Source organism: Lynx canadensis, chromosome E3, assembly GCF_007474595.2.
Source record: "Lynx canadensis isolate LIC74 chromosome E3, mLynCan4.pri.v2, whole genome shotgun sequence".
NCBI lineage: Eukaryota > Metazoa > Chordata > Mammalia > Carnivora > Felidae > Lynx > Lynx canadensis.
In genome coordinates this window covers 15,450,298-15,477,613 of record NC_044318.1, presented here as the reverse complement: position 1 = coordinate 15,477,613, position 27,316 = coordinate 15,450,298, and the positions used below count along the sequence as shown (strand labels likewise).

Here is a 27,316-nt window from a genome sequence, read left to right as displayed (position 1 = left end):
CTCTCTCTCTTTCTCTCAAAAATAAAAAAAGGCAACAAATATAGGAAAAGGTGCTCAATCTCATTGCTGAGAAATGCAAATTACATTCACTAAAACAGCCAAAATGAAAAAGACTGACCACACGGAGGGAACAAAGGGAACACTCATTCATGCCTAGTGGGAATGTCAATTGGTACAACCATTTTGGAAAACTGTGAGACAGTATCTACCAAAGCCGAACATAAGCAAATCCAATGAGCCATCAATTCCACCCGTAGGCATATCGCCAGTGGAAATGTACACCAAGAGCACATATAAATGTGTTCACAGCAGCACTACCCTCAACAGCCAGAACCAGGACCGTTGGAAACATGCAAATGTTCATCCCGGAGGGAATGAATAAATTCTGGTATGGTCACCGGGTGGAATACTACACGGCAATGCAAAAGGATGCACTCCAGCTATGCACGGCACAGGTGAATCTCACACACACACAGTATCGAGTGGAAGAGGACCAACACCAAAGAATGCTTGCTAAACGATTTCACTGACATCAAAAGTCGAAAACGTAGAAACTAATCTGTGATGCTGGAAGCAGAGTGGTGTGCCCTGGAGGGGAAAGTGGGGGCGATGACTGGGTGGGGGCATGATCTGGGTGCGGGTTACCTGGGTGTGTTCACTTTGTGATGATTCATTGAGCTTTCCAGCTGGCTGTATGTCTGACATATGTTATGATTTAATTAAAACACTGTTATTTTATAAAAGGAGGCAGCATGACGCATGCTCCACAGTTCAGGGTGTGACTTGCACTTCCACCAATAACCAGCCACAGGCCCTGGAGTAAACCATGGCGTCTCTCGGAGTCTCCCCTTGCTCACACATAAAATGGGGATGTAAATGCCTGTCTTACACGCTTCAGGGCCCTAAGGAGTACAGAAGAAAGATCCGTGGAGTCTGGGGTGGGCCTTGGCACGCAGTAGGAGCTCAAGTCTCGGGTGCTGTCATCATCCACATCAACCTGCCTCCCTAAGTTACATCTTAACTATTAGCCCCCAAATGCCAGCTAGAGGAAGCCTGAGAGTTGTAGCAGAAGGCCCTCCCTTAGCACTGCAAATGTGTTTCCAGAAATTTCCAAGTGGAGAGACCGTTGCTTAAACCCTAAAGTATGCAATTACTGGCCAACGCACTTTTCACAACAATAGGGCCATTTTGGGAAAACCGATAATTAGAACGGAGGGTCTGACAAGCAGGTGGGTACTTGGACTCAGTGGGCAGATGTCTGGAATTGGGACTGTCCTGTGTTACATCCAGGATGTGAGAAGTCTGCTTTCAAATTCCTGGCAGCAGATGCAGAATTGCTGGTAGCACGTGGGGGAGGCAAGGCCACCTCCTTCCTCCTGAGCATCTGAAATAGGGGTTCCCTGAGCCTCAGCATCACCTGAAGAACTAGGTAAAAACACCCAGGGTCCCACCTGAGTCTGTGATTAGGGGCCGGCCTGGGAGAAGCTCATGCCTGTGGACATCAAACCACCTTTCTAGGTTATTCTGTGGCACACCAGAGAGAGCACAGAGTGAGTGCTTGGAGTGCTCCCCTAAACTTGTCAGGTCGTCAAAATGATTTTGGATATTTGTTATAGACAAAATTCTCCGGCCTCTTCTTGGGGTTCCCAATTGAGAAGGGGCAGGATGGGGCTCAGGGATCTGCTCAGGTTCTTACTTGGGCACATGTAGTGAGACCCTGGACTAGAAGTTTCTGGTTCGTAAAACACTAAGGGATTTAAAAACAAAAACATTTTACTGGACTTTCGTGAAATTCCAGCTCCGTGTAGTCCAGTGGGAGGGGCCCCCGCTACCTTTGTCTATGTGGTAGAGATAGGTCTCCTGGCTCATGGCGGATAGGAGGTGCAGGACACAGGTGTAGATGCGGATTTTGTCGTCACTGTTGTCCTCCCAGGTGTAGTCCTGGATCACGTTGAGAAGCTCTCGGACAAGGAACAGGACCCCATGTTCTGGATGATCCTAGCGGAAAGCCAAAAAAGGATAAATAATGCTAGATAGGAAGCAGGAGGAGAAACCAAAAAACAAAAAATCCACCAGGACAGAAGCCGGGTCCCTCCCTCTAGCAGCTCTCAGGGAATGGAAGTGCCAGCTACTTTGCAGGCGAGCCCACTCACAAGCCTGCTCAAACACCACTGAGAAAATGGACAGGATAACGTTCACCCCGCCGACGAGCATGCCCCAGTCTGGGGAGATGAGCTTGGAGAGCCTCTTTGGGTCCAAGGAATGAGGGAGCTAAGTTACCTGTCAGCTTAATGGCCTGTTTCCAAAATTACACACTGGTTCTATGTGTAGAGCAGTAAAAAGTCCTGCTCCTCCGACTCCAAAAGCAAGATTGTGGGTGTTGTAGCAGATCCAACATCGGAAGCCACCTGCTTTGCGTAAGCCCCCAGTGATCACTGTCACCAGCAAGGGCACCAGCGTTAAATATAGCCTTGCTCTTCAGGGCGTTCAGTGACATTAACAGCTAAAGTGAGGACGCTCTCTTGGGAGAGGAAAAAACCCAAGAGGCAGAGCGGAGAATGGTGTTCCTCAGATGCTGAAATGAATCGGAAGAGAGTGCCGGATGCCACGAAGCCAGCAGCTTAGTTCACTTCCAACAAGCTGCCTGCATTTCTGTGGCTCCCCTTCTGAACATGCTCCATGGAGGCCTACCGCCAAGTCAGTGCCCAGCTCTGCCGCCATCGTCTTGCTCACCCGGTGGCCACACCTTGCCCCTCATTCACTCCGGCCAGCACCTTTATGACTCCTGGGCCCAGCTGGACCACTCAGAATCCTGCCAGGACACAGTGGGCATGCTCAAAATGGTTCCGTGACGACCAGTTCAAGAAGGATTATTTATCGAGACAGGGGCAGCGTGAAGGGAGCTGGAGAGGAAGGAAAGGCGAGGCACCTGGGGCCTCAAGACAGCAGGAAGCCCTTACCGACCCTGGACTGAAAGCACAAGGGGGGGAGGGGCGTGACCGGAAGTGCAAGACCCGCAGCTGGAGACGGCACCTAGCAGGAGCCACAGCCTCGGGTAGAAGAACAAGGCCGCTGCCAACCCACGGCCGCATCAGGGGACGGATGCCCCAAACTTGCCCTCCTCCCGCCTTCCAGTCTGCTGTTGGTCCTGCCGCTGGCTGAGCGACTCGGAGACCAGAAGGGAGCCCAGGTGAGGCGGTCCCCAGGGGCTGGTCTCCCACACACATCTCCACGGAAGCGCAGAGGATGCTGCGGCCGGCAGCTCGCGTGCCAAGGATGGCTGGCTTCCCGGCCCTACCGCACCCCCCGACTGGAATCTTCATCTGCAGGACTTGGCCACACTGGCTCCTTGACAGCCTCCAGATCCCATCGTAGACGCCAGCTCCTCAGCGAGGCGAGGCCTTCTCCGATCAGCCAGCCAGAGCCTTGCTCACCGCCGGCCCCCAGTCTCCATCACAGACCGTCCTGTCTGTAATTCTGCAGTGCAGTTCTCAAGTGACTTCCTCACTCCCACAGTGAACTGCCCCACAATATCTCTTGTTTACGCTTATCTTTCATCGTCACCTGTAACCCGGCACGACAGACACTTCATCTGCCGTATTTGCCGATACACAGCCAGGACTGCCCTGGGAACACAGTGTGAACGGTGTCCCGCCCTGTCCCTGGTTCTAGGACAGTGCTGGGCGCAGGCAAGCACCCAGTAAGTCATGGTGGTTGGATTACAGTTTGAGCACCTTCTGTGTACCAGGCGCTGAGGTGGCTACAAAGACGAATAACAGTAGCTAAGTTTTATGGTGGCTATCGTAGCTTTTCTGTGTTCCAGTTACATATGATCATGACCACCCCCCCCCACCCCCAATTTCACAGATGGCAGATGAGCCACAGAATGGTTAAGTGGCACTGCTGGTAGGTGGAGGAACCAGGGCTTGAGCTCTGACAGTCTGGCTCCAGAGCAGAGATTCCTAACTGTTAATACTGTATTTTTCTTGCCCCTCTCTGACTTTATGGAGCTGGCTAACTAGGGGAAGCCTTACATGTAAGCCAGCTATTTTGTGACTATTGTTTTTTTAACCTTTGCTTTTTTTGAGCAAGAAAGAGCGTGAGCAGGGGAGGGGCACACAGAGAGGGAGACACAGAATCCAAAGCAGGCTCCAGGCCCTGAGCTGTCAGCACAGAGCCCGAAGGGGGCTCGAACTCAAAAACCACGAGATCATGACCTGAGCTGAAGTCGGGTACTTAACCGACTGAGCCACCCAGGAGCTCCTCCATTGCCTACAATTTTTAACTGAATCAAAATTAGGCCTCTGAAGTGGTAACACTAAACCTGTTCAATTAAGTCTGTATGTCCTACCAAATGTTATAGAGAAGGCTGTCCGCCAAGAGGCTGACCGCTGCTAACACCACAGCAGATTACTTCAAAATGCTCCGAAAGTGACACCGTTTGCTGAAGAGAGGGCTGGCCTGGGGAAATGTTTATTTCTGCATTTAAAATGACTTTAAATTTTTTTTCTAAACAAATAAAATGAAGTCTTTTAAAAGCCTTGTACACGGTTGGTAGGAATGCAAAATGGTACAGCCACTATGGAAAACAGCATGGAGGTTCCTTGAAAAATTAAGAGGAGGACTACCAGGGGTGCCAGGATGGCTCAGTCAATTAAGCGTCTGACTCTTGATTTTGGCTCAAGTCATGATCTCACAATTGGGAGATCAAGCCCTACACTGGGCTCCAGGCTGGAAGTGAAGCCTGTTTTAAGATTCTTTCTCTCCCTCTCACTCTGCCCCTCTTTCCTGCTCACGCTCTCTCAAAAGAGAAAAAAAAAAAGAACAGAACTACCATATGATTCAGCAGTCCAGCAATCCCACCTCTGGGTATTTGTCCAAAGAGTTGAAATCAGGATCTGAAAGAGGTATCAGTATTCTCATGTTCGCTGTGGCACTATTCACAGTAGCCAAGATGTGGAAACAACCTAAACGCCCACTAGTGGATGCATGGATAATGAAAAGGTGATATACATACACAATGGATTAATATTCAGCCTTAAAAAAAACGGAAATTCTGTCAAATATGACAACATGGATGAACCCTGGAAGCCAATAAGTGAAAGAAGCCAATCAGAGAAATGCTCATGATTCCACTTACATAAGGCATCTAAAACAGTTATGTTCACAGAATTAAGAATAGATGGTGGCTGCCAGGGGCTAGGAGGAGGAGGAAATGGAGAGTTACTCATCGATGGGCTTATGAGGCACCTGGGTGGCTCAGTCGGTTAAGTGTCCAACTCTTGATTTTGACTCGGGTCATGATCTCACGGTTCATGGGATCGAGCCCTGCATCAGGCTCTGTGCTGAGAGCAAAGAGACTGCTTGGGATTCTGTCTCTGCACGCTCTGTCTCTGTCTCTGCACGCTTGCTCTCTCTCTCTCTCTCTCAAAATAAACAGTTTTTTAAAAATGGGCTTAAAGTTTCAATTAAGCAAGACGAAGACACTCTAGAGAGCTGCTGTACAACACGGTGCCTGTAGTTAACAATACCGTATCACACACTTAAAAATGTGTTAAGATGGTAGATCTCTTGTTAAATGCTCTTACAATAATAAAATTAAATTTAAAAAATTAAATAAAAGCTGTGACACGAAAGGATATGATCTGAACCAGGTAAAAGCGGGATGCGGGAGTTGCCTTCATACTAAACCTACTCACAAGAGACGTGCCTCACGTGAGGCGCATCCTGGGGCCCCGGAGCCCCCAGCCTCGGCTATTCAGGCTGAACATCTTCCATATTTATTACTAATGCTGTATCCCACAGGACGGATGGAGGGTTGCTAAGGCTCAGCCTTGAGGTGATAAAGTGCCCTGTCAACGTTTCAGGCTCAGATGGTGCTGAACAGACTCCGGAGCAGCACAGACCTGCTGCTCTGCTGCTCGCTAGCTGTACAACCTCAAGCTGCACGGGCTCTCCAGCATGGGCGCCTCTCGTGGAAAAGGCACAGTGATTCCTACTTTGCAGGGCTTGGAGGAGGAGTCCCAGAGACTGAAGGCTGCTGAAGGTCTGCAGTACAGCACAGGACACGGGGCAGGCAGTCACACAGGCTATTCATCTCCTGATTACTAAACCCCCACAGAATCGTGCACACCGATACCAGGAACGAGACAATCCGCTGAGGCCAGGGGGACGTTCTGGTGAATGCCAACGGGCCAGGCAGGCGACAGAAATGGGTCCAGAGGCACCCATGGGAATTGGAGAGAGTGCACATGCCTCTTCCTCCCTCCACAGCATGGGCCAGCTGCCGCGGGTCGGAGAATGTGGGCCCCACATGGCAGGATCTGATTTCTCAAGAGGAACTAAAAAGCTGGGTTCTTCTGTGATCTACCAATTTTTAAACGTGGGTAATTCATACCAAATGTTTTCCATGATTGTGTGGCCAAAAACCGTGTCTCTGGGCTGGATGCCACCCACTGGTCATCAGCATGCAACCCCAGGGACAGAGCTTCTGGGTCAAAAGTACTTTCAGATCAACTGTTTCATTCAACCTCATAGCAGCCCCGCCAGGCAGGCATTTGGGTGACATTTTAGAAAGGTGACAATTATCTGAGGCTCTGAAGAGTTACAAAACGTTCCCAATGCCATAAGGCTGCTGAGTCACTGGGTCAGATGGCACTCAAGTTTCTGACTCCAAGCACAAGGCTTTCGTCCAGTCTCTGATGATTTTTAACATGAAGAAAATCTCATGTGTAGAAGGAAAATGCATCCCAATTAACCAACAAACAATGACACTGATCAGCTTAGATTACTCCTTAGAAATGCTGGGGTTTTTTTCTTCTTTTTTTTGGTTCCCTCACTTGACAACTAGACTCTCCAAAATACAGAGAAACTGTTTATACACAGGACTAAGAAGGTGATTTGAAAACACTGAGGTCAGGCGTTGAGCACTGCCTCCTGACCAAGCCATCTTGTCTCCCCAGAACCTGGGATTTCAACCTGGACACTTGGAAGCTAAGTCGCTCTTTGTCTCCTCGGCTCCACTTGAGAATTCACACGCCATTCCAAATGCACACTTCAGTGGTTAGTATACTCCCAGAGCTGTGCAACTGTCACCACAATCAATTTGAGAACATTTCTGTCACCCCAAAAAGGAACTGTGTACTCATGAGAGAGAGTTGCTTCCTGGCCTGAGTGCAGAGGGATGTTTTTTCAAGTGCGGTCCTGGACCATCCACATCTGAACTACTCAGGAGGCTTTCAAAAGTGCCGATTCAGGGCCCCGTCCTAACCTACTGAGTCAACCTCTCTGGGAGGGGGCCCCAAGAATCTGTATTTTAGCACGGATCCCGGATTCCTGTACACATTTGGCTCAACCATGTTTTGTACCTGGACCCTGTCACAGCTCGGTGAAGGCTATGGGCTCCTCAGGATGTGACTTTTAATACAGAAAATACAATAAATAAGAACAAAAAAACAAAATAAATGCAGAAAATAAAATACGCAAGACCACAAAAGAAATATAAAACATACTCATCAAAATATTTTTTTCAATATATTTGTTATATAATGTATTCTATTAGTTCTTGATGAGTATGTTTGATTAGCAATTATGCTAAAATATACTTGTCAAAATATTTTTTCAATGTATTTGTTATACCGTATTCTATTACTTCTTGGTGAGTATGTTTAATTAAGTCTTCTGAAATATCTGTCACCTTAAATGTGATATGAACAAACGGTTGATTTCTTTGGTGACAAATTCCTAGCCCTGTGACTACCTGCTACTGTGGCTCATTGCCTATATAACTCACGATGGAAAAAAACCAAAAAACTCACAAGGGAGCAAAGGGCCAATTTCAGTTTCACAGAGATTTGTAAAAATTGAGATTTTTTTTTTCTCATCTAAATTCATGGTTGCCCTGCCAGACCCTCAGGAAGCAAGCAGGGAGACCGTGGGTTAAGAACCTCTGCTAGGGTGAGGGTCCTGGTGCTGGGTCTAGAGAGACAGAAGCCCGATTCCTGCCAGCCCAAGCCTGACTACACATCAGAATGTTCCAGAAAAAAACCCAGCATCCTTCCAACAATGTCTTCTTTGATCTCCACTATCTCATTTTGGTTTCTAGCACTTGCCATCAAAAGAACATCACCATCACCTTTTACAGGGTTGGACTATTCTAACCACATGTGTATACTCACTCACTTAATCCTCACAATGACCTGGAGATGAAGACACTATTATTACTCCCATTTTATAGATTAAGAAACTGCAGCCCAGACATGTTATATAATTGCCTGAGCCTACAGGGCTAGGAAGAGGGGGAGGGGAGATTCCACCCTAGGCATCTTGGTCCGAGGCCTCAGTCCTTAACCCCTAAGTGGCACCCACTTGACTATGTACAGAACCACAACTAATACACCCAGGATACAAAATGAATGGAAAAGACATTGAGTAACTTAGGGATGCCTGGCTGGCTCAGTTGGTAGAGCATGTGACTCTCGATCTCAGGGTCTTAAGATCGAGCCCCGTGTTGAGGGAGAAGATTATTTACTAAATAAAAGTAAACAAAACACTGAGCAATGTAAACCTCTGACTAGAAAAGCAGCACATAGACACAGATAGAATGTCCCTGCACTTTTAGGGCTAAAGATGTACATGAGGCAGATCAAAGAAGGACATCACCTATGGCTCTTTTGGCGAAACGTACCGGAACTATTAATAAAGTAGAAAAGAAATTGCAGAGGAATTCCAGAAGGAATGATTCTGACGGCCGCATCTTTCCATCGATATTAATCGTCTTTGGAACTTCCGGAATGAGGCTTATAGCGGCTTTGAAGAAGGCATCGGCTGCAAGACAGAAGAAAAGTCTGTGTATGAGAACTCTGAAAAATTCAGGGTCTGCTTTCTTCTTCACCTGGCTGCCAGGCCTGTCCTGCGAGTTACATGGAAGGCAGGCCATGCTGAGGGCCAGATACAGTGGGCAGGTCCGACTGGAGGGCTTCTGCAACCTTAACCGACTCGTAGAACATTCCGTGGAGAGGGTACTGCTGTTGCCTCACATCTCCACCTCTCTCCCTCCTTCCTTCACTGAGCAATTCAGCTCAAAGAACCTCCATCAGGGTGGCTTTGATAATTAAGTGAAATAAACAAGTGGCCAATTTTTACAGAAAGCCAAGAAATCGTAGCTGCCGGGGCAGACAGCTCAACCCAGACTGGTTCACCAAACCCTCCCGTTCACCTTGGGAGGAAGGCCACATGCCTGCTCCTTCAGCAGTGTCCTGGGTATGCTCGAGGTGCCAGCACGGGATGTGGAGCGGGGTGCAAACTCTGGTCTGCCTGGGTCTACTCCAGCACCATATTTGTTACACCATATTTGTTAAAGTAACTGAACCCTCTGAAGGAATCCACACGTGCACGCCCATACACATGCACACACAAGCTTCTGAGGCTTCTGACTAGGTAAATAGTTCTGAGAATCACTTGGGAGATAAAGATATATATATATATATATATATATATATATATATATATATATATATATATTTTAAGTTTATTTATTTACTTTGAGAGCCAGAGTGCGCAGGGGAAGGGCAGAAAGAGAGCAAATCCCGGTCAGCACCAAGCACAACTCAGGGCTTGAAATCACGACCTGAGCCTAAACCAAGAATCCGGCACTTGACCGACTGAGCCACCCTGGAGCCCCAAATATTTTTTAAATCACAAAATTGTCTATAAAACAAGAAGACCTCAAAGGGTGAGAGAAAGCAAGGGAAGGGGCGAGCAGAGGAAGAGAGGGATGGAAGAGGAGACGGGAGGGAGGCAGCAATAGGAGGACAGAGACAGGGAGGAACGGACGGGGAGACAAGCAAGGACTGGAGGTGGGGGTGGAGAGGGAGAGAGTTCTTAAGAGAACTGCCAAAGTATTCCACATAAGAAAAAGCCTCAAGGTCGAAACAGACAAAACACTGACCTGACAAGTGAAATTTTAAACTACCCAACAAGATCAAACGTTTACATGGTCCACATAAATATACTTCCACTCCGAAACGACTTCCAGCGATGCGGAGAGAACACTGCGCTGGCACACAGCATCCTGAACCCAAGCGGGAGCCCCACCCAGCAGCCCAGAGGGGCAAACCCAACAACAAACGCCTGCCCTCTGGGAACAAAGCCCTGCACTTAATGAGAAGAGTATGTGTCTGCAGCTCGATGTGGGCTTTTTTTTTTTTTTTTGGTCTTCCCTCCCTTCCTTCTTCAAAGAAAAAAAAAAAAAACCCAAAATCAAACAATGTTAAGGAAAAACCATTCTCTCAGAGTTCTCTCTATAAAGTTACCTCTGGTCCTGAATACTCCCTTCCCAGGCTCTCTCCCACACTGAATTCACACTCTTACGTTCACCTCAGCAAATTTATTAAGCACCAATGGTGACCGGACACTGTGGACACACAAGGAGAAAAGGGGGTGAAAGTTGACAACATCAGTAGGGTGATGAGACTGACCTGATCACACTATTTCACACCTACCTACGGGGAACCTGTTGTGCCCTTTGGTCTGGGGGTGGAGGGGGGACGGGGAGGACACAAAGCAGCTGATGTCGATCTTGTTGTATAGAAAGAGATTAAATACAGGGGCGCTGGGAAAAGACACTTGATATCTCTGCCTACAGATAGTAGTAAATGACACTACTAAAGGGACCACAGACACTCCTAAGCCCTGTTTTAGGTAGTTTGTATTCTTAGTCCCCAGCAGTCTAATGGGAAAGGCACAATGATTTCAATGCCCACATGAGGAAATAAGCTCAAAAAGGGGGTGGCCAAATCAGAGTAGCCCAGGGATGGTCAAAGACTGAGCTGAGCAGAGTTTAAAGGCCATTACCCGCACTGAGCAATACAATAAAATTTGCATTATTTTGTTAAAAATGTTTTATTTATGGGGCGCCTGGGTGGATCAGTCGGTTAAGCGTCCGACTTCAGCCAGGTCACGATCTCGCGGTCCGTGAGTTCGAGCCCCGCGTCGGGCTCTGGGCTGATGGCTCAGAGCGTGGAGCCTGTTTCCGATTCTGTGTCTCCCTCTCTCTCTGCCCCTCCCCCGTGCATGCTCTGTCTCTCTCTGTCTCAAAAATAAATAAACATTAAAAATGTTTTATTTATTTTGAGTGAGGTAGGGAGCACACATGCGCGTGTGTAAGTGGGGGAGGTGCAGAGCAGAGAAAGAGAATCCCCAGCAGGTTCTGTGCTGTCAGCCTGGAGCCCGATTCAGGGGCTCGATCTCAAGATTTATGAGATCATGACCTGAGCCAAAATCAAAAGTCGGATGCTTAACTGACCGAACCATCCAGGTGCCCCAAATTCATGTTTTTTAAAAAAACACAAGCCTACTAGGGGCGCCTGGGTGGCGCAGTCGGTTAAGCGTCCGACTTCAGCCAGGTCACGATCTCCCGGTCCGTGAGTTCGAGCCCCGCGTCAGGCTCTGGGCTGATGGCTCAGAACCTGGAGCCTGTTTCCGATTCTGTGTCTCCCTCTCTCTCTGCCCCTCCCCCGTTCATGCTCTGTCTCTCTCTGTCCCAAAAAAATACAAATAAACGTTGAAAAAAAATTTTTTTTTAAAAAAACACAAGCCTATGAATCATAGATCTGATAAGGGGTTTATATCTAGAATATATAAAGAAATTCTCCAATAACAGCAAAACAAGTAACCTGATTAACAATGGGCAAAGGACCTGAACAGTTTTCCAAATACACAAATGGTCAACAAGCACATGAAAAGATGCTCAACATCAATAATCATTGGGAAAATGCAAATCAGTGCAATCCCCCAGAGATTTCATCACTGGGAGAAAACTTCAGGATGGGCACCATAAAAAAAACAAAGAACAAAAACAAAAACCAGTAAGTAACAAGTGCTGGCAAAGATGTAGAGAAGCTGCTGGTGGGAAAGTAGAACAGTGCAGCTGCCGTGGGAAACTCTTTGGTGGTCCCTCAAAAAGTGAAACATAGAATTATGCTCTCCGCCTGCAATCCTACTTCTAGGTTCACATTCAAAAGAAATGAAGGCAGGGACTCAAACAGATACCTGTACATGAATGTTCACAGCAGCATTATTCACATTAGCCAAAAGGTGGAAACAACCCTAGCGTCCATCAACAGGTGAACGGATAGGAAAACGTAGAACATATATACAACAGGATTATTATGCAGCCTTAAAGAGGAAGCAGATTCTGATACATGCGACAACATGGATGCACCCTGAAAACATTACACCAAGTGAAACAGGTCCGACCTGAAAACATTACACCAAGTGAAACAGGTCCGACACAAGGACATATGCTGTAGGATTTCGCTTTTATGAGGCAGTATTGACTGCATGGAGACAGAAAGTAGAATATTCCCCTCTCCCCAGTTACTGTGCAAAGGGTACAGGTTGCATTGGGTTTGGAGGGATGAAAAGGTCTGGAAATGGATGGTGGTGAGGGTCGCATGACATTGTGAATGTACCTAAAACCAATGAATTGTACGCTGAAAAATGCTTACAATGATACATTTTATGTTCCTCATTCGTAACCACACCACACAAGAAACAGAGCTGAATCGAGCGCTGAGGTTCAGCTCTCTGGGAACAGGCAGGCCTGGACGCCGGCTCTGGCTGTCTTCCTTCTGTGGGAAAAGCTCTCTGTCCCCATGGCTCTACAGGAACTGCTTTCTGGTGAAAACATTAAGTCCGTAATGAACAAGGTGAAGAGCTTCTCTCAGCGGAAATGAAAATTCTGCTCAGAACAACGCCAAAGACCATTTATTTATTCTATTTATGTGCTTGTTACCAAGTGGCCATGAGAAAAGTGCCCATTATTATGCCTCATTAAAGAGGGCGCAGCTTTGTGCGGGGCACCCTGTTCCTCACAAACGCCCCCCACTCAGTTCCCATTCCAAAGGAGAGGGCTAAAATAAACAGTTATTTAGGGGTTGGGGCAATGTTCCAGAGTGTTCCAAAGCAGATTTTTATTTCTATCCTTAGAAGACTTACTCCATATACAAAATCTTATCTAGGAGACTTCTCAATTTTGATCTCATAATTAGAGCTCAAATCCTATTTTATATGAAAAGTTTTTCCTCCTAGAGTTCAGAATAATGACGTCAATACCATAGAACACTTTTGTGGCTATTAAAAGCCCTGGAAGACAATCCAAGATAAAATGGGCTACATGTGTTTTGTTTTGTTTTGTAAAAGACCTACAGAAAAAGGAGAAATCCGATTCCAATCCATAAACACTATTATTCCTGTTTCACGGGGGGGGGGGGGGGGGGGGGGGGGGGGGGGGGGGGGGGGGGGGGGGAGTAAGGGGCGGTGGGGAGGGAAAAGCAAGCATATGTACCAGCCTCCCTATGCTTTATCTTTTTCCACTGGATCTTCTGAGGTTTCACTGGACAACCGGGCTTCTTTTCCACATCTTACTTTAAAAAAGGAATTAAAAATAAAAACCAAAACTACCACTCAGGGTTGCCTGGCCGGACCCATGTCCATTCTGTTGCGAGATCCTTCTTCGTGGGGTGTCCACTCCTCTGCAGAGCAGCATTCTGTTGTTTTCTGTGCCAGAGCCAACATGTCCCTCAGCACTGCCGGGTTCTGGGAAGGGCAAGCAGAGCCACCGTCCCTGCTCTCAGTACGAGGGGCTGAGCTGCTCGCGAAGCCAGTTTTCCAAAATTGCTTTAGCAGAAGCATCAGAAGCTTTGCTAAAAATACAGGTTCCCAGGCCTAATATGGCCGATGGGAACGTACTCTGCAGGAGCCGGCAGTTCCTCCAACTTTAAGTGTGCATGGATGCTGTGTACACATGTTACATACAGGCTACAATGCGGCCGAACCTTAAAATCATATCCTAAATGAAAGGAATCAATCATAAGAGACCTGTATTGTAAGCCTGCACTTATATAAAATAATAAGAACAGGCAAATCCATAGAAACAAAAAGTAGACGGGCAGCTGCCTGGAGCTTGAAGGAGGAGCAAAAAGGAATGACTACTCAGTGGGTCCAGGGTTCCTTTTGGGATGATAAAAATGTGCTGGAGTTAGTGATGATAGTTGCACAACTCTGTGAATGTCCTAAAAACCAGTGAATTGTACACTTAGTAGAAGGATGGATTTTATGATACATGAACCTATCAGGTCTCACTCAGCTGTTACTTAAAAAATATATACGAATTCCTAGGTCCTGCCTTAAATGTACTGAACCACATTACCCAAGATAAAGAATGGGGTCAGGGGAGGCACCTGGGTGGCTCAGTCAGTTAAGCATCTGACTTCAGCTCAGATCATGATCTTGTGGTTCACGAGCTCGAGCCCCGTGTCAGACTCTGTGCTGACAGCTCAGAGCCTGAAGCCTGCTTCAGATTCTGTGTTTCCTTCTCTCTGTGTCCCTCCCCTACTCATGCTGTCTCTCTCTCAAAAATAAAAATAAAATGTTAAAAAAATAAAAAACAAACTGTTGCATTGTCATATCCTGGAAATGATGTGGCTAATAAACAGAACACGGTACATCTATGTAAAGATACCTATGATATATTAAGCACAAATCGTTATATACCTGTGTACAGCAGGATCCTATCTTTGTAAGAAAAACGGGTATATCCTTATGTAGGTGCATAAAAATAAGTGAGGCACTAGAATGCCAAAGTATTAACTGTGATATAGGAATTGTGGCTGAGGGTGAAAGAAACTGGGATCTTTCACTTACCGCTAAGTTGCTGCTTGGAATTTTAATTTACATTTCTAAAAATAATTATTCTTTAGCATACATACAAAGGCAATGTAATGTTTTAAACTTTTCAATCACAGAAATGTGCAAAAGAACAAGTGAGGCTGTAAGGTAGACAAGGCAGATGATCAAAGGGGGTATCTGAATAGTAACCCCTTCCTTCTTAACCAGGGGTGGGCGCCCACCCACAGCCCAGGGACTCCAGACTCCTGCTGCTCCAAGGGACATCCACCCTCCTCGTGTACATCAAGCAAGGCACTAAGGGTGGCACACACCTTCCAGAGGCCCAGGTACTGGCCTGCTCCCCACAGCCAATGCGCCAGGAAGGTTCCTCTCTGATTAGTTGCTTGATGAAGTGAGGCATAATTCAGGGTTCAAGCTCTCTAGACAGCTCCACTTGAATGGATTCTTCTGGAGGCTTTAGAAGGTCTCAGCCTGTGCTCTGAAGCCTTTTCCAGATCCCCGAAGGCAACTCAAGAGCTAGTGGCCTCCCACAGGCATACTCGCCTGAATAGACTATTCCTATCTGTTTTGTGCACCAAGGCTCTACATAGGACTCTGTCTGAACGACAGATAGGGTTCCACATTCTCAGAGACTAAAATATCCACCAATTCGACAACTACTGAAAACCTTCAAAATGTTCAGAATTAAGACGCCAGTTGCTCATTGTTGGCGAGAGCAAAAAAACTGGAAAGGGTCCAAATATTTTTCAATAGGAGTTTAGGAGAAAAATGGAGGGGGGCTGGGGAAATAATTTATAGCACTTCCAAAAAGAAAAGGAAATGACATAGAACACTGGACAGCCATTACAAAGAATGGGGTGGATCTTTATGTACTGACATGGGTTAAGTGGGAAGGGGCAGGGGGAGAAAAGACCAATATCTACTGCTAAGTGAAAAAAGCAAATTGAAGGGGTGCCTGGGTGGCTCAGTCGGTTAAGCGGCCGACTTCGGCTCAGGTCATGATCTCGCGGTCCGTGAGTTCGAGCCCCACGTCGGGCTCTGTGCTGACAGCTCAGAGCCTGGAGCGTGCTTCGGATTCTGTGTCTCTCTCTCTCTCTCTGCCCCTGCCCCTGCCCCGCTCTCTACCCACCCCCCTCTCAAAAATAACATTAAAAATTTTTAAAAGAAAAAATAAAAACATTGCGGAAGACACAATCCCATTCCTAAGGGTGGTGGGGACTGCGTGTATATATAAGAATATAGATAGAAGTGAAGGGAAGGAGAGCAGAAGAGAGGTAAAGCATGAGAATGAAGGAATATTTCTAAATGAACCTATAGAAAAAAAAAATTAAGAAAACTATCCCAGATGTTAACAATGGCTGTTTTTTCGAAGGGAGGAAACAGAGCAGATTACTGATGACTTTTATTTTGAGGCCTTTTAAGTTTGTTAAGTTCTACACTTCTTTATTTGTGGGAATTTTTTCAAATGAGCGTGAAATAAATTTTTTTAGTAAAAATCATTAAGATTTAAAGTAACGTACAAGCTATTATTCAGTGGGAAACAAGTCGGTACCCCAAACACCCTCCATACATGGTAACATAAACTCAAGACTTGTGACCTCTGAGAGTCAGGTGATCCTTTTGGGTCCCCAGCATTGTCAACACAGACTAGGATTCAGCACATGAATCTAAACACACAGTCAAGAAGCGATGACCCACTTTCAGAGGTGGCGTTTGGTTTTTTAAATAACAGATTAGGTCACTGCTAATGGAAGTCTATACTACTTGTCAGAGCCATAAAATCCCAGGGCTAAACAAGAGCTCAGAAGCCACTCCACTCCCAAACACACCTTCAAAATCACATGCCCTCCTGGACACATGAGACAGACAGCCCTGGGTCCAGCTCTCTAAGAAAGGGGGCATCGTGATTTCTTGGGACAAAATATCACAAGAAGGTGAAAGACTCCTTCCTGTCCCTTGAATATACTTGATCAAAGCGGGATTCTGGCTACACTCCACAAGTTGTAACAACCCTGTTGCTAAACATCTTTACCAGTCTTCAACATTTTCCGTCTCTTGATGAGTGTAGGCTTGGAGTGACAACATCAATATAATGGAAACTACTGTACAGATGTAATGTCAGGACGCAGCTTACCGCCTCAAACTTTGTATTTTGGACTGTTAATGTCCTTCCACCCTACCCCCAAATCCGTATGCTGGAATCCTACCCCCAAAGATGGTACTGGTGGGAACACTGAGGTGTGAAATCATGAGGTGGAGCCCTCACAAATGGGATCAGTGCCCTTATACGAGAGGCCCCAGAGAAAACTCTCTCTTTCCACATGTGAGCACACAGTGAGAAGATGGCGGTCTATGAGCCAAGAAGTCTTCGTCAGACACTGATCTGCTGGTAGCTTGGTCTTGGGCTTCCCTGAGCGACAAATGTTTGTCACTGAAGTCACTCAGCCCATGGGATTTTTGTTTCAGCAGGCTGAACTTTGGTCTGCACTGAAGATGCACTGTCACCAAGTGACAGGGCTGCCTTTGGGTAAAACCTCAGAGTCCAAATGGCCAATTGATCGTCCACAGGTGAGTTATCCATAGAGATTTAACACTATTTATGACTACACTGTGTTTTTGTAATAGAACTTGTTATTACAGCAGTTAAGTTTGAGGACTGAAGGAGCCACTAATTTGATAATATGTAATGTATACAGAGTAAGATTTAAAGAAATATGAATGCCCAGAAACAATTAAATACTTTATTCATTAATGCTTAATTGTTATCAATGACAGCTTAATCTAACCTTGATTTTGCCATGTGGTTTATGCAGAATGCCTTTTCAATTCACCGATTATCAACACACTGTGAAAGTCCACTGGGGTCATAGAAATGACTTCTCAGTCCAATGTGCTACCCATGTCACCGGACTCCTGTCTTTGGGGCTAATGCACAGTCAACACACCTTCCTACCACCTCTGCAATGGCTCACAGGAGGTTGTGAAGATGTCTCTGCGGATATTAGGTTTGGATTTCCCGAAGCAGAAAAGATTAACTAACTCTCATCTTTTTTTTTTTTACTATTTTTTTTTTTTTAATTTTTTTTTTCAACGTTTATTTATTTTTGGGACAGAGAGAGACAGAGCATGAACGGGGGAGGGGCAGAGAGAGAGGGAGACACAGAATCGGAAACAGGCTCCAGGCTCTGAGCCATCAGCCCAGAGCCTGACGCGGGGCTCGAACTCACAGACTGCGAGATCGTGACCTGGCTGAAGTCGGACGCTTAACCGACTGCGCCACCCAGGCGCCCCACTCTCATCTTAATTCTGGTTGTTTTCTACATAAACTCATCTAATGTTCAATCTGTAACAACTGGTCTCCAGCAACCACATACACCCAGGGTTAGAAATAATACTTTGTATTAGGGTTTAGAGGAACTAACCCATTTCAGGGAAGCTCAGGGGTGGAAAGAGCACTTGAAGTCAGATCAGGCCACTTATTAGCTGGACAGTCCTGGGCAAGTCATGTCACACTTCTGAGCCACAGTATCCTCATCTGTAAAATGAACATAAACCACCGAGCAAATACTACATACTGAATAAGACTAGATTGCTTTGCAGGAATTTTCAGTTCTCATGAGGCCCCAAACTATCTTCCTAACTTGATCTCTTACCCATTCTTTCCAGATGCATTGTTTCCAGCCTGTAGGCCTTTGCACCTGGCTGCTGTCTCAGCCTAGAATGCCCTCTGCCTCATTTCAGCATATAAAGATCCTCCTTTCCCTCCAGGCTCCTCAATGCCACCTGTTTTAAAAAGCTTTCTTTTTTTTTTTTTTTTTTCCTCTTCTAAGCCAAAGGGTCAGCTTTCTCTCCCTTAAAATTCTATCGCACGTTTTATGAAATCTTGCACAACATTTATCACAAGCTGCCTTGTTTAACTGTAAACAGATTCACTCTCCCCTATTAGCACACAGTCTCAAAGTGCATTCCTTTTCTGGCACAATGCTTGGCACAGTGGCTTGTGTGTAAAAAATGGCCAAGAAATGCTGGCAGGAGCAAGAAAATCGTTGATATTTACTAATATAAACAGCTAAGTGAACTTACGGGGAGACTCTTGCCCTGCTCCTTTTCTGTGGGTTGCACTATGGGTTGCCCTCCATCCCAGGCCCTTATATTCTGTAAGGTGGATGGACCATGTGAACGTGGATGACGAGTTTCATGCCACGTGCCCACGTAAATTGTTCTGGCAAAAATAACCTGCTTTGTCCATGATCACCAGAGGGTTTGTGCGAACAGTCACATCAAACACATTCTTCAGAGGATGGCCTGTCAAGAGAACTAGTAAATGTGACCTTAAGCATAAACCCCAGTGACTTGGTAAGTGGATAGAGGATACTTTTCTCCATCACAAGCCACCCATCATTCTCCAGGAGGATAAAAAATGCTTTCTCTCCTCCACCCTGCCGTCCAGGCCACCTCCATTAGCCGTGATGGTTCACAGTGGTCAGTGGGCCTCCTAGTAGCAGGCCACAGCCTCTCCTCTGCTTTTTTGGGTTCCTCATAGATAAAACCAGCAAAATAGCTTCATTCAACAGGTCTATACAGCTTGGCATATGTTTGAGCCTAACTTGTTTTCTTTCACCTAAAACTATGAAAAGAAGTTATGTAAAACCTACTAGAAGGCTCTGATGGGACTCTCTTCTCAACAGCAGGGTTACTTAGTAGTTATTTCCGTACCATGAAAAGCTTGGGTACCATTTTACATGTATTGATATTATTAAGAATTATCAACCATTATTATCGTAGGATTGCCAGGAGCCAGGGACACAACGTCCAACAAGACACGTCAGATTTCATGGAGCGGATACTCTTGCAAGGGAGAAAAGTGGACATTTACTTATTAACTTGCTAAATAAAACAGCAGTAATTCCAGTGAGGGAAAAGTGCCAAGATAACACATCTAGAATAACCTGATCTCACTCTTAGTTTGTTTAGGGGTGGAGAGGCCAAGGCTGGTTTTCCCTAAGAACTGGCTTGTGAGTAAGCTCTGAAGGATAAAGATGCAAAAAATAAATAAAAATGTACAATTTAAAAGGAGGGGGAGACAATTCTATAGGAGTGGAAAGCATTATTATTAATAAAAGAACAAAACCATTTTGCTTGTTTTCTCTACTGTTTTGTCTTTGGGGGAACTGCATACCCGTTTTGATTTTTTCCCCCAGGGTAATTCAGCAGGTTAATCTTCAAAGAATGATCATCTTTCCTGTGGATTTCTCAAGGTTTTGCCTCGGACAAGTTTGTTTTCAGAAGCCTGAAACCACAGAGGTGGCACTGTATGGAGAACTCCACAGCATACTTTTGTCTTTTGAGAGACAATTCTATGAGGTTAATATTTACTGAGCAGCTACTGTGTGCCAGTGAGTCAAGTTCTCTGAGTACGTTTTCTCATTTAATCTGTGACAGGTACCATAGCCATCACCTCCACCTGACAGATGAGGAAACTGAGGCACAAAAAGGCCAATTTGGCCAAGGGCACCCTGCTGGTGAGTGGCAGAGTCCAGATTGGGAGACCAGCAGTGAGGGACTCATCTTGACATCCTGCTGCTGGCCAAATACACCACGGGCTTCCCCACCTCCCATGCCTTTGCTCAAGCCCTTTGCCCCACCTGGAACGCCAACTGTTCCTTCTCTCCTCCCCATCTCCGCCTGATAAGTTCTCCTTCTAAGCCCCATCTGAAACATGACTTCCATTGTAAAACCACCCTCCTTTCTCAGATTAGAAACTGTAAAGATAAAGGTACCAAGACAAAAATAAAGGGCAAAAGAATTTGTTCCTGCTGTGGCCTGGTAATAATCTTCTGGGAAGAACCACTCACAAACAAGAGCAAGCACTTATCTAATGAAGTGGCTGAAAGCAAAGATAAACAAGCATCTCCAGGTGAGGGGCACAAGCCCCATTTCTCCTCACTACTGGGACAATGGGTGGCTTTGAAACAAATCCCCCTCACATCCCACTCTATGTACTACCTCAGTACGTCCATGGGACCAGAACTGGGCCTCCCCTGTAAAAAGCCTCCATCAGCATCCCACACAGCGCTGGCTGAGAGTTCAATGGGAGTTTAACGTCAGGCTGGACCCAGTGCTGGCAAAGCCACCGTCCGATAAACAAGATACATACCACTGAAGCTGGATCAAGGGAGGCCAGAAAGTGGACTGGGGGGAGAGAATTGTTTTCTAACCAGCTGAGAGGGAGGGTGTTTAAGGTGGCGGTGGGGGGAGGTGAACAACAGTGGCCCATTTCCACAGGCTTCATTTAATTTATATTTAGCCTTCCCATGCTCAGTAATTGAATGTATTATTTATTTTGGCCACAACCGCTGCATGTGGCTTTCGGAACCACAATCATAGGCTTTTAAGGTTTAGTGCCATAGCATTTAGAGACTAGAGTAAAAATCATCAGATAAATTATTAAACATGAAGTGGACGCCACATTCCTGCTCCTCCTGCAGTGGCTTGAAGTGTGGGATGAGGCAGATGAGGAGGTCCAGAACTCTAACACCGAGGGCACTAATCACCCGCACAGCGGGTACCAGGCTGTTCCGATGCTGCTTATCTCCTGGTGTGGACCGAGGTCGTTACAGGGCAGCACAGGAGAGCAAAAGCCACCCAGGGCTCTTGAAGAACAGTTCTTAGAGCAGCAAATCTTTGATGATAGGGGAGACTTTATTTGGCTTAAGAATTTTTGCCTTAAAAAAAAAAAATTGCATGAAGCCCCATATGGAGTCCAGTCATAATAAGCTTGCCTGGAATCTACAATATTTTAGATCATGGTCTTAGTTTGTAAGTTGGGAGGAGAAAGATCGAGGCTTCTAGAGCCCCCACTTACAGTTCTCTGCTCTGGTACCTGCAGTTCACGATCTGTTCCCAATGTTTCAAGTTAGGCCAAACTTGAGCGTTCCTACATTAACTGTACTGTTCCTGAACTTTTTAAGAGGGAGCCAGTTTATAGTAAGATGTTAAGTTTCATACATCAACCTAAGCACCTAAGCTAATTAATCCACTCTACTCTTCATTTTGCATGGCATCAGGTTTTTGGTGGTGCCTGTTCATTTTTGTTTTAACTTGTTTCTTGCTAACCCAACATCCTTACCAAAGCAGGCACTAGGAGAAGTGTTTACCCACACATGACAAGGGCAGGTGGGGAGACTGGATGTCCAGACAATAAGCAACATATGCAATAAGAAAACACAGATCAACAGCATAATGACGATCACAAGGACGGTACAGAGCATGAGAGACTAGGAAGCTGCATTCAGCCAGACCAGTGTTTTGTTTTGTTTTGTTTTTTAAATTTACGTCCAACTTAGTTAGCATATAGTGCAATGACTTCATGAGCAGAACCCAGTGATTCAGCCCCTACATATAACTCCCAGTGCTCATCCCAACAAGTGTTCTCCCCGATGCCCCTTGCCCATTTAGCCCATCCTCCCCAACCACAACCCCTCCAGCAACCCTCAGTTTGTTCTCTATACTTAAGAGTCTCTTGGGGCGCCTGGGTGTCTCAGTCGGTTAAGCGGCCGACTTCGGCTCAGGTCATGATCTCGCGGTCCGTGAGTTCAAGCCCCACGTTGGGCTCTGTGCTGACAGCTCGGAGCCTGGAGCCTGTTTCGGATTCTGTGTCTCCCTCTCTCTGACCCTCCCCCGTTCATGCTCTGTCTCTCTCTGTCCCAAAAATAAATAAACGTTAAAAAAAAAAAAAAAAAAAAGAGTCTCTTATGTTTTGTCTCCCTCCCTGTTTTTATATTATTTTTGCTTCCCTTCCCTTATGTTTATCTGTTTTGTAGAGAGAACCTTAAGCAGACTCCACACCCAGCACAAGGGGCTTGGTCCCACCACTGAGATCATGACCTGAGCCAAAACCAAGAGTCAGACACTCAACCCACTGAGCCACCCAGGAGCCCCTGGGAGAAGATCATTTTAGAAAGAGGGAAGAGCAAGTACAAAGACTCTGAACTGGAATACAGCTTAGCATGTTCAAAGAACAGAAGAAGGCCAGTGTGGCTTAAGTGTGGTGGAAGACGAGGACAAAAGGCAGGCAGGCACCAGAACACACGAGGACTCACAGGCAGGGTGTTGGATGCAATTCCAAATGTGGTGGGAGGCTATTGGAGTCCTCAGGAGTCAGAAGCAAAACTAAGTGGAGTTTGAAAAGGCTCATGGGTAGCGATCATGTTTGGAGACCTCAGTGCCCAGGTGAATGAAAATACAGATCAACATACCAGAACTGCCATGCCAAGGACGACTCTCCAACCCACCCAGGGAGCCCATCCAAACCAAAGGCACCACGTGGTGGATCACGAAACTTGGCTTTATCCTGTGAGGTCAGGTGGGAGATGGGAGTGGAGGGCAGACCATGACTGAAAACATCAACCCACCGGTGTCAAAGAAGCCCTCAAGTTAGTCACTGAAGCCTCCCAATTGTGGGCACTGCAAATGCCCTGTCAGCAGTGAGAGGCACGGCCTTGAGTCGGACAGATGAGGGGCTGAGTGCTGGCCACGGAGCTCTGGGGGCTCACTTGGGAAAGCAGGCACCAGCCCCAGGCCTGCCTCATGTGGCCGTCGGGAGGTTGAAATGAGAGTGTGTGCCAAGAGCTCGCCACATAAAAATGGTCCATAAATGGAGCTCTTGTACTCTTTGTGTTTCGGCCTGATGGATGGATACCTCCTGTCCTGGACAGTGACAAGCGCATCCTGTAACAAATATGTGCGACCTCCAACACTCCGCCTGAGGGCTTTCTTTTGGGTCAAGTGGAGAACAGGGCAGGGTGCAGCTGATGACCCAGAAGCAGCCCTCAGTCAATGGCCGAATAAAGAGTAAATAACCCAATTCTCCTGGCAAGGCAGTGCCGAGGCCGTTCGACACCCGTCCCAGAGGTCCCCAGGGGGAACGTACCTCAGCCGCCCAGAGCAGTAACCTGCCCAGAAGCACACCTTTTGTTGGCTTCCTTCCCTTCCTTGTCTCAGCGCCCCCATCACTCTACGGACACTCTCGGGGAACGCCTCCCAAATAAACCAGTTGGCTCCTATACCTAGTACAGGAATGGGTCTTGAGCACCATTTTTATCACTAAAAGTTACCTGTGGAGAGTATTCTTTCCATACTTATTAGATTCTATGTGTAGGTCTCTGGGGTTTCAAACAAACAAACATCAACAAAAAATAAACAGGCATCTACTGTGAGGAAGTAGTTCTAACTTGTAACATTCTCTACGTGCACTTATCCTGAGCTGCCTGACCTGGCCTGTGTGAGACAGATTTCAGAAGGTCCTTACAGGCAAATAACTTCCCTCTGTAATCTGTCTGATTCTATAAAGGTGTGTATGTCCCATGTGCTTCCTGCTAAAGAAACAGATTTAAAACTCATCAGGTATTGATCAGTTATTTTTTTCTTTCCTTAAAAGAATCTCTCTCTTTACACACACACATACACACACACACCCATGCACGCACGCACACACACGCATGCACACCTACACAGAGCTGAGCCAGCTTTCCTAAGCAGCCAGGAAATGCTCAGAGGTGACAATGACAGGCTTACCTTGGGAAAGGCACTGGTTGGCCAAGGCAACCTGACCAGAATGCAGGTAGAGGTTGAGGCGCGTGAAGATGCCCACCAGGGAGGGAATGGTAATGAAGCAGTAGGCAACACAGGCCTAGAAGGAGGGGAAGAAACACCACAGGTTACATCAGCAGTACCATCACGGCAGACTGGTCCTCCTGTTCTCATCCGTCACGTACTTTCAAGCAAAAACACTTAATTAGTCTCCTCATTCTGAGCCCCAACTTTCCCCTCTTGAGTCTGCGACATACACTCCAGATGTGTCTGTGGGAGGAGGGGGAGGGGCAAGTGAGGAGAGTAAGGGTGTAAGAAAAATAAATCCTCATCCATCATCGAAGGAAATAGATAACACCCGACGTTGAATAAGAAGCAGAATCTGAAACCAATTACTTAAAAATATGGAGGTAATTACAAGAAGAAATTGCTCAAAGAGGGTTTGAGGTGGTTGTCTCTGAGGAAAGAGGTATGAGGTCAGGGTGGGATGGTATACTTTTTTTCTTGCTGCCTTCTTTTTGGTCCAACTCCATTTTTTTAAAAACACAGATATGTATTACTTTGATAAAAATTTTGAGCGGCACACTCAAGAAGGTGGATTTTTTTTTCACAGTTGAGAACTTTTCAAGGGGGATGAAGGTAGTAGACCTTCCAGTTACAGGCATAAGCAGGAGATAATTCAGCTGGCACAAAACTGCAATCCATCGTTCAACCACTCCTCCATAACACATATCTAAGGTGAGACATCTTTGATCATTTCTTTTGAAAATAGTAAGAAAATTGGTGAGTCAGTAGATACTCAAGGAAAAGTTCATCTGGAAAATCAATACTGAACCACCCTTAGGACACACTTGTCTGAGCAATTTAGAAACTTACAAATCAAACAACTCATTAGGGTTCAAAGTCTGAGTCTTCTCTCTAGAACATACCCGCACAAATGCAGCCGTCTTTCTGGAATGATTTCCTTTCATTACTTTTCTTGTTTCCATTGCCAACCGGTTTACACTCTGGGTTTATTAATTAAAAAACAAAACAAAACAGAAATGGTTATGAAATGATAGCTGGCTCAGATTCACGTCTCCCATAGAGATCTGGATATTAACTGCATACAAGTCAGTAAGAACATGCTATCTGGGGCCCAGACTGGCTAATGCTGAACCCTGAAATGCCAGAGGGGCCATCAGGCCTGATTCCCCCTCGGCTTGAGCAAACATCTCCAAGACGGTAAGAACAAAAGGCACTCCTGCCTATCAGTCGGCACTGGGAATGGCCATTTTCTGGTTTAATGAATAGCCAGGGTTCACTTCATTTCCAGAAATCCCACACACAAAGCTTGAGATCTTAGAGATCCTAAAAGAAATCTCCAAATCTGTGAGCAAACCACACAAGTCAGCAATGCAACAGTAACATGAACCATAAGAACAGAAGTAATAGCTCCTACATTGAACTTAGAGGACACAGATGCTGGGTGCTGTTCTAAGAGCAGTACCCTCATTAGGTCACTTAACCCCCCAACCCTACAAGGTGAGCACTATTACCTCCCACTAAATTCCAGATGAGGTCTCTACCTTTAGAACTTAAGTTCACATACCCTGATAACCAGCAACCAAATAAAAAGGTTGCTCTCCTTGAGTTTATGTGAAGCAATTCAAGAGCCTTGAGGAATCTTTCCACAAGTTGAGAAGTTCGGTCCTATGGTTCCCAAACTGTGTCGTGTGACATCCTCGAGGGCTGTAGCAAACTCATGGGGGTAGTGCGATTATTTTAGGGCAACAGAGCAATGTTCAATTTTTGAACACTGTGTCAAGAACGGGTATGAGGTGGCCCACAGATTCAACACTGGACCGCACTGTTGCTTACAGCGACATTCTATCTTTGTGAAACGGGTTTTCAGCAGCTGCTCTGATCAAAAGCAAGCAGTGTGCAAAAATCAATGTGGAAAAAAAAATCAATGTGGAACAAGAAACAAGGGTAGTGATGCCAACCCGATTCTAAGGTTTGAGAAGCTGTGCACTGCCCAGTAGACACACACACTTAAGTAATTGTGATTATTTAAGAATAAAGATATGTTATTTCTCTTTCAATTTACACATGGTGTTATTTCAAAGAGCTATCCAATTGTTAGGGTATAAATACTCAAACTGTTTGAGTCTAACTGTCTAATAAACAGAACCATTATTTCTTTCTTTTGGCCTGAGGGCCCCATGAAAAGCTACCATGATCTAACAATGTTAGGACTCTGGTTAAGCTACAAGGACCACAGGTTAGTTATTTCTATAAGTAACTAATCATGTAACTCACTTTGCCACTGGCATATGGGAATGAGAATATGCTAATTTCAGAGCAAAAGAGGTCAGTAAAAACCATCCAAAGACTTAAGCAAAATTGCAGACTGGATTAATCTTTGAAAAACCACCTTTTATGCCCTAAAGAACAGGAGTGTTATGAGGCCACAAGAATCCCAGGTTAAACTCCAGGCCTGGCATATAAACAATAAATTTGATTGAGAAAACAAACGAATACATGAAAATCCTTACGTGAATCAACTGCACAAGAACAGGTTCCAGGTTGCAAAACATTGACCTAGCCTCAACGTAAAAACTTAGTTGCTGTTCAAAATCACGGCCAAAGGACACCTAGAAGCAAGGAAAACGATGCTGAGAGTGTTATCTCTAGGCAATTGTAAGCACACAGCATGGAAAAGAGTTTACCTGAGGGGTGCCTGGGTGGCTCAGTCTGTTAAGCATTTGACTGCAGCTCAGGTCACGATCTTGCCGTTCTTGAGTTCAAGCCCAGCATTAGGCTCAGAGCCTGGAGCCTGCTTCAGATTCTGTGTCTACCTCTCTCTCCTCCCCTCCCCTGCTCACGCTCTGTCTCTCTCAAAAATAAATCAATGTTAAAAAAAAATTTTTTAATAATTAAAAAAAAGAGTTTTCCCTGAGCGTTGTGTGGGAGGGAAAGTGCTGAGATGAGAAGTCATCAAAATTCCCGCCAACAGCAATGAATAGGTGGAAACGTCAGGGGTACACAAACA

At 45.9% G+C, this 27,316-nt stretch overlaps 1 protein-coding gene across 4 annotated transcripts in view; it reads right to left on the bottom strand.

The window, feature by feature from the left end:
- VPS35L (VPS35 endosomal protein sorting factor like) overlaps positions 1-27,316 on the bottom strand; it is a 117,435-nt gene that overhangs the window by 10,905 nt on the left and 79,214 nt on the right. For all 4 annotated transcript variants that reach the window (XM_030300189.1, XM_030300190.1, XM_030300192.1 and 1 more), the window contains 5 exons: positions 26,820-26,918; positions 25,212-25,289; positions 24,268-24,382; positions 8,687-8,826; positions 1,833-1,998 (listed from right to left, as the gene is read on the bottom strand). In XM_030300189.1, coding sequence (XP_030156049.1) covers positions 1,833-1,998; positions 8,687-8,826; positions 24,268-24,382; positions 25,212-25,289; positions 26,820-26,918 — 598 coding nt within the window. The remainder of the gene's footprint in view (positions 1-1,832; positions 1,999-8,686; positions 8,827-24,267; positions 24,383-25,211; positions 25,290-26,819; positions 26,919-27,316) is intronic.